This window comes from Terrapene carolina, unplaced genomic scaffold (assembly GCF_002925995.2).
Source record: "Terrapene carolina triunguis isolate 2854851 unplaced genomic scaffold, T_m_triunguis-2.0 Scaffold42, whole genome shotgun sequence".
In the NCBI taxonomy this organism is placed as follows: Eukaryota; Metazoa; Chordata; order Testudines; family Emydidae; genus Terrapene; species Terrapene triunguis.
Genome location: NW_020664393.1, coordinates 48,901,042 through 48,913,907, shown reverse-complemented (window position 1 = coordinate 48,913,907; position 12,866 = coordinate 48,901,042). Strand labels below are relative to the sequence as shown.

The 12,866-nt window shown below is 45.2% G+C and overlaps 1 protein-coding gene across 2 annotated transcripts in view; it reads right to left on the bottom strand.

The window, feature by feature from the left end:
- ACP1 (acid phosphatase 1) overlaps positions 1–6,564 on the bottom strand; it is a 27,538-nt gene extending 20,974 nt beyond the window's left edge. The window contains exon 1 of one of the 2 annotated variants that reach the window (XM_026655133.1): positions 6,471–6,564. In XM_026655133.1, the coding sequence (XP_026510918.1) occupies positions 6,471–6,510 (40 nt within the window). In that variant the 5' untranslated portion in view covers positions 6,511–6,564. The remainder of the gene's footprint in view (positions 1–6,470) is intronic. The other variant, XM_024215778.1, reaches the window with a different exon arrangement.
- Positions 6,565–12,866: the final 6,302 nt, after the last annotated feature.

The following is a 12,866-nucleotide window of genomic DNA, read 5'->3' as shown; positions in this document are numbered from 1 at the left end:
GGTTGGGGCAGGCAAGGGACAGGGAACAGGGGGGGTTAGATCGGTCGGAGGTTCTGGGGGGGCTGTCAGGAGAAGGGGGTGTAGAGAGCGGTTGGGGCAGGCAAGGGACAGGGAACAGGGGGGGTTAGATCGGTCGGGGATTCTGGGAGGGCTGTCAGGAGAAGGGGGTGTAGAGAGCAGTTGGGGCAGTCAGGGGACAGGGAGCAGGGAGACTTAGATAGGGGGTGGGGTCCTGGGGGCAGTTAGGGTGGGGGTGGGTCTCAGGAGAGGGCAGTCAGGGACAGGTAGGGGGATTCTGAGGGGGGCGGGAAGTGGGAGGGGGCGGGACTGGGGCGGCACCCCGTGTCCTCTTTTTGGATTTATGAAATATTCACTGTTTAAAAATCTTAGGGTTACCATAACTGTTTGAAGGAGTAGCCTGTAAAGAAAAGGAATGTTACTGGACACATAGTAACCTACTGAGAGGACAATGGGATTTTGCTGGTGTGCCACTGGTTGAAGTAAATGTCTTGCCACATAATTAAACTGAAACAACATTAAATAAGCCTGAAATACATTTCACTTTCAGCCTATTGCACATTGCACACTAAAATAAGTTGAAGGAGTTATATAACATGGTTATAGAGCTTTAGGTGAGTGGTGGATACTAAATTATAGCTTAAGCAATCCAGTAATACTTGCTACCCAGATGAATCTATTCTGAAGCTTCTCACGGATACAAAGCTGTTATCATTTAATATTCTATTACAGCGGTGCTTGATATAAAACAAACAATTACACTTCTTTGATGTTTTAGTTCACATTCAAATCAATGAGGTATATTTGTATTTCCATTTATATTTCTGTTGAAGGGAAGTCACTTTCTTTCACCTCACAAAAATCAGAGTTCCATTTTTGACTTTGAACAGTACCTGGTGGTGGTTTTTGACAGTGATACAATCAGATGAGATCACTTTTTAAAAAGTTTAAATTAATGCTTTATTAACATCACCTTTTGAAGGGTCATTCAACAAAAGAAAGTAACCCTACAGTAATTAACAGATTTCTCTTCCCTCTAGAACATCTGTGAAAGTCATTTAATTCATTAAAAAAGATGGAAGAGGAACTAAGATATTATAATGCAACATTAACTTTCGAGACTTTGTCACAGTCATGTCCAGAAATTCAGAATTAAGACTCTGAAGCAACTTAGTTCTGACCCCTTTTGTGCAAATTATCTTATTACAATAAATAAGATCTTCACATTTTATGAACATACAGAACCTGTGGTAATTAAAACGCAACATAGTATGTGCATCTGCAGTTAGCAAAAAAATGTGGTTCTTTTGTAGTACATATAATTTATTATTTGCCAAACAGTATGTCAAAGTACGCCACACTGGTAAATCTATTTGGAAAGCCACCATATAGAAAGTGATGTCTATTTTGTGTATATTGTCTTTTCCCTTCAATCTCTTAAGCAACAAACTAGGTATCACAGACAGGAGAAAAAGTGCAAACTTCCCCATCTTGTACCAGCAATATGCCTCAGCCCTGCAATGATTAACTGGGGCAAGAGATAACATGATGCCAATTGACACCCTTGTTGACGGATTTAGCAGACATCATGGACAGAACACATATGAAGAATGGACTATTTTCTTAGAAGAAGTGGTCCCTCCACTAAGAGAGAAGTAATGTTAGCATGGTTGAGTGATGAAACTTGATTTTTCTATAGGCAGAATGCTTCATGGCAATGTGGGGCGAGGGAGGGAGGGGGCAGAATACACTTCTGGATATGTGATATTGCATGAAAACCCTATATACCAGAGGTTGTCAAACAGTGGTCCGCGAGCTCCATTCAGGTGGTCTGCAGATAATTCCCTCTAAGGTGCACGCCTGGGCAGCTGCATACAATGAAGGGCCACTCACCTAATTAGTGGAGCCGCATAGGCGTGGCTCCACTAATTAGGTACCTGTACCCTAAAGAAGACACATGTAAGGTGAGGTGGTGGCCTTGGGAGGGAATGGGGGAAGGTGGGAGGGAACAGTGGGGTGAGAAGAGGGGGAGGGGGGAATTTGGGACATGCAGGGCTGCGGTGGCCAGAGAAAAAGGCGACTTTCCCCAGCTCCAGGGCTGCGGCTGCCAGGGAGAGACGGCTCTCCTTCCCAGCCCCAGCTCAGGGGCTGCTGCAGCAGGGGAAAGGGGGAGAGGCCCCTCCCCCCCCCCCCCCCCCCCCCCCGAGCCCCAGCTCGGGGACTGCAACCGGGGGGGAGGAGAGAGGAGAGGGCACACATTAGAAAGGAAAGACTACTGATATTAAAATATGAGTTGGGTGCTTTTATTTGTAGAACAAAAAAAAACTTTCATTATTATTAAGGTTTTTTTATATAGCGCTTTTATCCAAAGCGCTTTACAATAGTTAGCTAATGGTACAAATAACATTTGGAAAGATTATTAAGTGGTCCGCCGAGACCCTCAACAATTTTCATGTGGTCCGTGAAAAAAAATGTTTGAGAAGCACTGCTATATACTACTTCAATACAAGTAAAGGATGACATCTAATTGAAACTGTAGGGGGAAATACAATCATGCAAAACATATTACCTAGTTTTATAATAAATAAGATCAATTGGAATTTCACCAGAACACAAAAGCCATCCAACAACTCCTGCAAAAAGTGCATGGATTATTTTTTTAAAGGATTACAATCAGGATCCCTCAGATGAAGAAACACAATGTCCCTCATCCACTGTCTACATTATAGAAATTTGCACTGGTAATGTACATATGCAGCATCATTATAAAGATGAGTTTACATCAATGCAACTTAATATGGAATCACCAGAGGAAACTGCACCTGTGTAACCCCCACTTTAGATTGGTGCAGTGCATACACATTAAGGGTTTGCATTGGTGTAGTTACACTAGTGCAAATTTCTCTAATGTAAACAGGCACTAAGCAGGGCATTGCTCCAATATGTATCAGAGGACAGTATATCATTTAATGTTTCACCAGCTACACATTTGGCAATATACTGGGACCTTCTGTTCAAATACATATCTGGGCTGACTTCCTTGCTATGTGAGCTTCTGAGATCATAACTTAATAAAGCTACAAAAGCTTTTTAAATAAAAATAAAAAAATATTTTTCATGTGTGAGGAAAGCAACTGGATGTATGGTAGTTTTCTCCAAAAGATACATTTTTTTCTTCACTCACTTTTTAATAGCAAGGACATCTCCCTTCAACTCCAACTACTGGAAGCATAAAACAAAAGTGATTCTTACTGAAGCCTTTCAAGTGAAGTGACCAGCAGAGTTTATATTTGTGAGCTATAGCCCATATGGCTGAGACTTTTCAATCAGTATGTCAAATGTAATGTTTCTAACTTCTGTAAAATGAATAGATAGGGGATAGAGCAGAGGATTGAAAGTTAGGAATAGAACTCAGGAGCTCTAACTCGTTGCATGCCCTTGGACAAAGTCAGCTATGAGAGAGACAGAATCTAATGATCTGCATTTAAGGTATAATTATCTGCCTATTAGTGGCATTAGGTAAATTAATGGGTGAGCTCCTAAAACAAAAGGTACTACACAAGAGTAAGAAGAGTAAACTTTTTTTTAAAAATGTCTTCCCTTAAATTAAATAAAAACTGCAACCTGTTCACCTCTTCTCAGTTCCAATTCCTTTTTATGTATTTGGGTTACGTATGTTGCTGGATGCTTCATTTATTGTTCTGTGGTAGGAAAAAATTCAGAAGCAATCTAATTATGCAACTATTAATTAGATTATATTTTGCTGCGTAATGAATATCTGCCTCTCTTGTTACAAATAGAAAACAGATGTTAAGTGAATATTTGACTATTAGTTTTTCAAAACAAATATAGAAGTAAACAACCTGACTTCACATGAATACTTGTACTCTCTGGAATCAACTCTCAAGTGCATATGGGATAACTTCAGAAATGACAGGCTGTCTCTCCCTTCAAACAACTGAACATTTGAAATATTGAAAGTTTCAGATATTTGCAGTGTGTGTTAAAAATAACATTCATATTTTTGAATTGATTGATTTTTCTTTTTAATCAAAAATATTACATAGATTTAAAATTTTACTAATGTATCAAGATTACCTTTTAGGGCACAGGGGAAATTTTAGATAACTGCTGAAACACAGCAAAACCCAACACTGGCTGAATTATTGAACTGAATTGAATTAATGGAGATATCCTATCTCCTAGAACTGGAAGGGTCCTTGAAAGGTCATCGAATCCAGCCCCCTGCCTTCACTAGCAGGACCAAGTACTGATTTTGCCCCAGATCCCTAAGTGACCCCCTCAAGGATTGAACTCTCAACCCTGGGTTTAGCAGGCCAATGCTCAAACCACTGAGCTATCCCTTGAGAAAAGCTCAATGCAGTCTTAAAATACTTTAAATGAATGAAACTTGGACAGGTCAGCAGTTATTAAAAAAGAAAGCGGTTTCCCACATCATTCAGCCCTTGTTGTCATATGGCACCAACTCTTTTGGATAGCTAATATAAGATGAGGGGAAATTCCAGGGAAGTTGACAACATTTATTACAGTGATTTCACCCTATCGCTTGTACTTTCTGACTTTGTTCATTCTTCCCTGAAAATAGTGAATATGATTTATTCTCTCCATTCCCAAGTTTCTCTAGTATTATTTAACTCTGGACTAGACACACAGAGTAAGCCATGTCCCTGCCCCAGAAAGCTTACAGTCTAGATGTGCTCCATTAATGGTTATTATCTGTTTTATTTACTGCAGACAGAAGACATTATCAAGCACTAAACTGTAATTTGCAGTGTAATGAATATTTATTTACAAATGCAAAGCAGATTGTGTGCATATCTTTACTGATGTTTCCATAACACAGTTCTAATTTAACAAATGAAGACTTGTCTTCTCAAGGATCATCTTCCAATGCATCAGGGAGATTTTAAGGGCCAGGTAGCCAGATTCAGAGAATCATAGGTCTGGAAGGGACCATCAGAAGTCATCTAGTCCAGCCCCCTGCACCAAGAAAGGACCAAGTAAACCTAGATAATTTTTGACAGGTCTAACCTGTTCTTTAAAAACCTCCCAATGATGGGGATTCCACAACCTCCCTTGGAAATCTATTCCAGACCTTTTCTACCATTATATTAGGCAGTTTTTTCCTAATATTTAACCTACATCTCCTTTGCTACAGATTAAGCCCATTATTTCTTGCCCTGCCTTCAGTGGACATAGAGAAAAATTAAATATAGTCCTTTTTATAACAGCCCTTAACATATTTGAAGACATCTATCAGATTCCCCTCAGTCCTCTTTCTCAATACTAAAGATGCCCAGTTTTTTTAACCTTTCATCATAGGTCAGATTTTCTAAACCTTTTATAATTTTTGTTGTTCTCTGGACTCTCTCCAATTTGTCCACATCTTTCCTAAAGTGTGGAGTCCATAACTGGACACAGTACTCCAGCTGAGGCCTCATCAGTGCAGAGTGGAGGGGAACACTTACCTCCTGTGTCTTACATATGACACTCTGGTTAATACACCTCAAAAAGATATTAACCCTTTTCACAACTGCATTAGATTATTAACTCATATTCAATTTGTAATCCACTAACTTGCAGATCCTTTCCAGCAGTACTACCAATTAGTCAGTTATTCCCCATTTTGCAACAGAACATTTAGTTTTTCCTTCATAAGTGAAATACTACTCATTTCTCTTCACTGATATTCATCTTGTTGATTTCAGAAAATTCTCCAATTTGTTTGCAACCCCTGCAAGCTTGGTGTCACATGCACATTTTATAAGCATACACTCTGCCCCATTAGTCAACTCATCGATGAAAACACTGAATAGTATCATAACCAGTAACTTCTCTGTAAACTTTGGCAGATAGGTACTAAACATGAACATACAGCCTAGCGTTACACTTACTGTGACACTGTATCAAGCCCTCCGGGCAGAGATAACAGCTTGTTGGGGGTGGGCAAATAGATTAGGAAGGGGAATGATGGTGGGTAGGAGATACCAGAAGTGTTTATTACATTGCCATGAGCTCCTCCCCTATGCACGGTGCACAGCTACCTCCCCCCCCCCTCCTCCTAGAAAGCCCCCCACTGGTTTACTCACCGTCTACTCGTTCCTGGTGGGGAGGGGGGACCCTATTCAGGGTAGGGGAGGACGAACTCTACTCCTATCTCCTTCCCAGCAGGGGACCTGCTAATTTCCACCTCTCCGGCCTGCTGTCGGGGGTGGGGGGGGTGGACTCCACTTCTACCCCCTTCCCAGTAGGGATCCTGCTAATTCCCTCCCCACCCTCCTGCGGCTGTCGCAGAGGGAGGCGGGAACGGCCCTCTCTCCATCCAACAACCCTGGGTGCCTCAGCCCCCAGGCGCCCCTGACCCCTTCCCACCCCAGCCCTGGGGACACGTCCCCGCTCCAGTCCTGCCTGCGCGGCCGCCCCGCACTTACCCAGACACACGAAGAGCACAGACTTTACCTCAGCCGCCATCTTCCTTCCCGGGCAGCACCGAAGAAGAGGGGTCCTTCCTTCTTCCCTTCTCCGGACTGTCGTGCAAACCTCGCCGCGCTTTGCGGCGCCACTCGTTAAAGCCGTCCCTTGTTTATGCCTGATGGGAAGTGCGGTAGGGAATAAAACGATTAAAAAAATATGCTCGCAGAGTCTGGCAAAGGCAGCGGGGCCCGACTAGCCAGTCCAACCAATACACCCATCATGGCGTTGGCGGGTATCTGTGTGTGTAAAAATCAGGCACTTGAATAGACACTCCTTTCCCAGCTGCACCTGTCCCAGGTGAGCAGCTCTCGGGGGTCCTTCCTTCACCTTGCACGCACGCACTGAGTGATGAGAGGTCGAGTTTGGGCCTGGCAGCGTCCTCTCTCCTGTCCCCTGTACTGTAAAGCCGCACCCAGGAGCCTTTAGAGGGTGTTACAAGAAGTGAGTATTGACGGTGCTGTGTTTTCTGGGAAAGGATAGTGGTCCTTTGGGATCCTTGGGTCCTATCTTCCCAACTTCCACTGGTTAGATGGAGAATGAGGGCAAGTCTATCCTAGGGTTGCCAAGCATCCGGTTTTTGACCGGCACACTGCTGACTGGGCTGTTAAAAATCCAGTCGGTGGCACAGCGGGAGCCTCGGCCCAAGGCAGGCTCCCTAACTGCCCTAGTTCTGTGCTGCTCCTGGAAGAGGCCACCAGGCCCCTGCAGCCCCTAGGTGCTGCGGTGGCCAGGAACTGGGAGGGTCTGCGTGCTGCCCCTGCTGCTAGTGCCGGTTCTGCAGCTCCTATTGGCCGGGAACTGCGACCATTGGGAGCTGTGAGGGGCAGCATCTGTGGGCGCGAAGATAGCATGCACCGTGCAGAACTGCCTGGCCATCCATGTACCTAGAGGCCGCAGGGACCTGGCAGCCGATTCCTCAGAGGGCTGCCGGGACCCTGCACCCCAACTTCTGCCCCAGCCTGGAGTCCCCTCCTGCACCCCAAATTCCTCATCCCCAGAACCCGCACCCCTAACTGGAGCCCTCACCCCTTCCCGCATCCCAATCCACTGCCCCAGTCCAAAGCCCTCACCCTAACCTCCTGCCCCAGCCCAGAGCCCCCTCCTCCACCCAAAACCTCTCATCCCTGGCCCCATCCCAGAGTTCATACCCCCTCCCATACCCCAACCCAGTGAAGGTGGGAAGAATGAGCGACAGAGGGAGGGGGAATGGAGTGGGGGGCAGAGCCTTGGAGAAGGGGCAGGGTAAGGGTGTTCGATTTTGTGTGATTAGAAAGTTGGCAACCCTAGCCTACATCTCAAAATTGACTTAAGTTACTTTGATGTACGGCCACTGCAGTAATTAAAACAGCTTGGCATATCCACACTAGCTCCTTCTGTCAACAGTGTGAGTCCTCACCAGGAGCGCTTGCACTGATTTCACTGGGGCTGTCAGCCAGACAGGGTTATTACCTTTGAAAAGCAAAAAAAAAAAAAACAGACATTCCCTTGCTCCACAAAGCAAGCCTGCTGCAACCCCAATCACAAGCCAACTCTGCAATCCACCACCTTCAACAGTCACTTATAGTATCTAGAGTATTTAGAGAGAGAATCTATAAATATGATTAACATCATTTTCTTACTTAAACTGTGGAAGTGGGAGCACTGCAGCATCTGAGGCTGAACAGAGAAACTTTTAACATTAGATATCCCAGTGTATTGTGATAAGAATGCAAATCTTTAGACCCACGTTTAAAAAAAAAAAACCAACAACCTACAGATTAAATAATTTTTCTGGCAACTGTCAAATCCATAAAAAAGCCCAACCTGGCCGATCAAATATCAACCAGGTGGTGACCCTGGCAGCCTGGGGCTGTCAGCCGGAGGCCCGCTGTTCCGAGTATTAGCGCAGCAGGGCTCCTGGCTGTCAGCCGCTAGGGTGACCAGGTGTCCAGTTTTCAACCGGAACACCTGGTCAAAAAGGGATCCTGGCAGCTCCGGTCAGCACTGCTGACCAGGCCGTTGACTGGTTGGCGGTGCCATGCAGCGGAGCTGGCAGGCTCCCTGCTAGCCTCTGCATGGCTCTTGGGAAGTAGCCAGCATGTCCCCCACCAGCTCTTACGCGTAGGGGCAGACAGGGGGCTCTGCACGCTGCCTCCGCAGCTCCCATTGGCTGGAAACTAGGGCCAATGGGAGCTGTGGGGGCAGCACCTGCGGATGGGGCGGAGCCGCCTGGCTGTGCCTCCGCGTAGGAGCTAGAGGGGGAACATGCTGCTCCTTCTGGGAGCTGCTTAAGGTAAGTGCCACCCAGAGCCTGCATCCCTGACCCCCTCCTGTGCCCCAACCCCCTCCCCCAACCCTGATCCCCCTCCTGCCCTCCAAACCACTCAATCACAATCCACTGCACCCTCCTGCACCCCAAACCCCTCATCCCCACCCCAGAGCCCACACACCAGCCGGAGCCCTCACTCCCCCACCCCCGTGCCCCAACCCTCTGCCCCATCCTTGATCCAGCTTCCACCCTCCGAACCCCTCGGTCCCAGCCCAGAGGCCCATCCTGCACCCCAAATCCCTCATCCCCGGCCACACATCGGAGCCTGCAACTCCAGCCGGAACCCTTCCCCCGCACTCCAACCCCCTGACCCAGCCCAGAGCCCCCTCCCACACCCTGAACCCCTCATTTCTGGCCCCACCCTGGCACCTGCACCCCCAGCCCAGAGCCCATACCTCCTCCCACACCCCAACCCCCTGCCTCGACCGGGAGCCCCCCTCTCATACTCCAAACCCTTTGGCTCCACCCCCCAGTTCGGAGCCCCTTCCTGCACCCCAAATCCCTCATCCCTGGCCCCACCCCAGAGCCCACACCCCCAGTCGGAGCCCTCACCCCTTCCCTCACCCCAGCCCCCTGAGCCTGCCCAGTGAAAATGAGTGAGTGAGCAACAAAGGGAGGGGGCATGGAGTGAGTGGGGGCGGGGCCTCAGAGGAGGCGTGGGGCACAGTGTGGGGCAAGGGTATTAGAGTTGCCAACTTGCTACTCTCACAAAACCAATCAGCCGCCAGTCTAATGTAAGCAACGCAGTGTCTACACTAACACTGCATTCACCTAACTACATTGACCTAAGCACTACACCTCTCGTGGAGGTGGAGTTATTAAGTTGATGTAGTTGGTGACTTACATCAGCAGAAGCAACATTGTAGTGTAGACGCTTACACAGCGAGCTCGATGAAAGCTGTCTTACATCAACCTAACTCTGTAATGTAGACCAGGCTTAAGTTAGCTACTCCTCTTATACCAATAACTCCCTGGCCCCAATACATCCTGGCAGTAGTGTGCCATAAAAACTCAGCTTTGGGATCTGCTGGAATGTGCATCGGGCTAGTTTTTGGTCCCCACCTTGCAAATTACACAGCTTAAATACAAAACAAATTTATCTACTAGTACTTCAGCAAAAACATACAAACTAAAAAGATGTTATTGCCGCTCAGTGCAACAGTGAGTGCTACAAAAGCCTCAGTCTGGTACTGGGATTCTAGGGGATCATGGTGGTTTTCAAGCCTTCAGTTTTCATTGGAATGCAGAACATAGCTACTACTACTGCACTTTAAAAATCTGGCCCCAAAACACTGATCTGACATTTCGATCCTTCCAGATTTTGGCCACAAACTAGATAACTATGTTATTGAAATGGAGAATGAGTGTTGCTTCTACTATTTAACCAAAAAAATCTGGGTCTCAACACTTCCTGATAAAAGAAATTTGCAAAAACTGTAATTTGGCAACTGTATTGTGCTGATCCAGATAATTTTGATCTGCACCTCCTTGTCCAAATGTTGTTGCCTAAATTTAGTCCTGGTAGATAAAAGTTGATTTAAAAAAAAATTCTTAAATGCATTTTTCTTTGTAAAAATAATCTATTTAAAGTGTGAAAACATGGCAACCTATATTAAGGACTACATTTACTATAATCTAATGAGGTCATTTAAGCTACATTTCAAAAAAGTATGCTTTCTGCTAAAGTTTTAAAGAAAGGTTACAGAACTGGTGGAAATCACTGGCTAAGCACCTGGAACTAGGTTTTGGTGAACAGCTAAGCCAGCTTTTGACAGCAGTAGTCTTTTCTGCAGGTGCAGAGAGAATATTTTCTTCTTTTCAGTTTATTCAGCTAGTTCATTTCAATGATTAATTCATTCAAAGTTGAAAAATGGATTGGGACTTGAAAAAGAAGAAAAGCTTGTTTTCCTCTTCCAATCTCTGAATAAAAATGAGGTCTGAGAGGATGAGATCTGCTAGATTTCAAATCTTGAAGGACATGTTGACCAGAAACAACCTTCATTGCACCATGGGCTTTTGTTTGAGCCTGTGACTTGTTTACATGTTAAACTCCTTGGTCCGTGCAAGAGGTTAGACTAGATGATCACGATGGTCCTTACTGACCTTAAAGTCTATGAGAAACAACCCATTCAATTAATTAAATACAGCTAGTACTTTATTTGTTTAATGCATTAATTAATTTTGATAAATTTAGGTTTTTCCCCTTTATTTGTCATGCATATTTAAGGTAGTTTTTAATTAACAAAGAAAAAAAAACATTTTACAATGCTGGTTTTGTGCATTTTTAATTGAATTTCAAATGCAGCTTGACACAAGTGATGGGTAAAAATGAAATCATGAAATAAATAAAAAAGGTGTCATTCACCATTTTCTAACATAATAAATGTTAAGATATATAATTGCTTAAATAAGGGTGTATAGCTATAGTGTATCCTCTTGGTAGGTATAATTTGGAACTTCTTTTTGCAAACAATGAGAATCAACTTTCTTTAGAAAAATAAATAGAAAGTATAAATGCAAAAGTATAAAATTGATTCTTTAAATTAAGGTTTCCTGCCTGCTGATTTAAATTATGATTAAAATCAGTAATATAAATCAATCCATCCTGAATTTGGCACACATTCTCCCATTCCATCAGAGTAATCCAGATGTTTTCTAAGTCGCAGCTGAATTTGTGATGGTGGTGTTGCCGGCACAGAGTGCCCGAGGACAGCAACAGCGGGGTTCGTTGCCCGGTGTGCTTCGCGCCAATAAACACACCAGGGGTGGAGAAGCAAACAAAGTTTATTTGGGATCCCAAAGCGGTGCTAGGAGACAGGCACGTCTCAAATCAAGCACACTAACAGAAACAGTTTTTCTTCTTTTATACATTTTGCAGTTAAGCCTCACCCCTCCCCCCCCCCGCCTTCCTCCCCCTCTACCCTTCCCTTCCCTGGTAACAGTTACTAAGCAAATAACGATTACATTTAAGCAGTTAAGTCATTCTTGGCAGCTATAAGCCTAGCTTGTTAGTAACTTCTTTAAACCGTTATCTTGTCCTTTTTCCCTTCAGCCAGAAACATGCAGGCCTCATTATTACCGCTTGATACTGGTGTGAGCAGGGGGTTGCACACAGATAACTGGTTGCTTACATATTCCAATTGCACCTGGCTTTTGAGGTTGATTAGAGTTTAAACATGGAAGAAGTTTGGTTCATATAGGCCTAGTGCAGGAAGGCTTCATTGACACTTTGTGGCCTTCCACCCTCCCGAGTTACCTAGGGTTATGCCTAGTGACACCAACAGTGGGATCAAAAGTTAACTAGGTTTAGATGCCATCTCTAGGTTTTTGAGGTGCTTTTTATGCTAGTATGTGGTGTCTGCAATCCTTTGGTGCAATAGGAACAGCTAGACTTGTTCTCCATTTAAGCAGTGGAATTTCATGGATGAAGGCCTAGATCAGTGGTGGGCAACCTGCGGCCCGTCAGGGTAATCTGCTGGTGGGCCGCCAGACAGTTTGTTTACATTTGCACGGCCGCCCGCAGCTCCCAGTGGCCGCGGTTTGCCATTCCTAGCCAATGGGAGCTGCAGGAAGTGGCGCGGGCCGCAGGGACATGCTGGCTTCTGCTTCCCGCAGCTCCCATTGGCTGGGAACTGTGAACCGTGGCCATGCAAATGTAAACAAACTGTCTGGCGGCCTGCCAGTGGATTACCCTGGTGGACTGCAGGTTGCCCACCACTGGCCTAGGTCCTGCAGTTTTTAGCTTTTACCAAGATCCCACAATTGTCAAATCGTGATGATTAATATTAGGTGCTTAAAGAGGTCACTGGGGCACCTATGGACCTGTTTCTGTGCCTTTGTGTAATTGGGGGCCCATGATCTATCTATTTTTTAAAATAGATGATGACTATGAGGATGGATGAACGTTTATTTTCAATGCCCACAGTTTTGCACACACTGTCATCACAGTATGCATATGTGTAATACGTACAGATCCCAGTTGTCGGCGGGCAGGATCAAAACTGGGATTTCTGAAGCTACATACATGAGCCTCCACTGCAGGGTG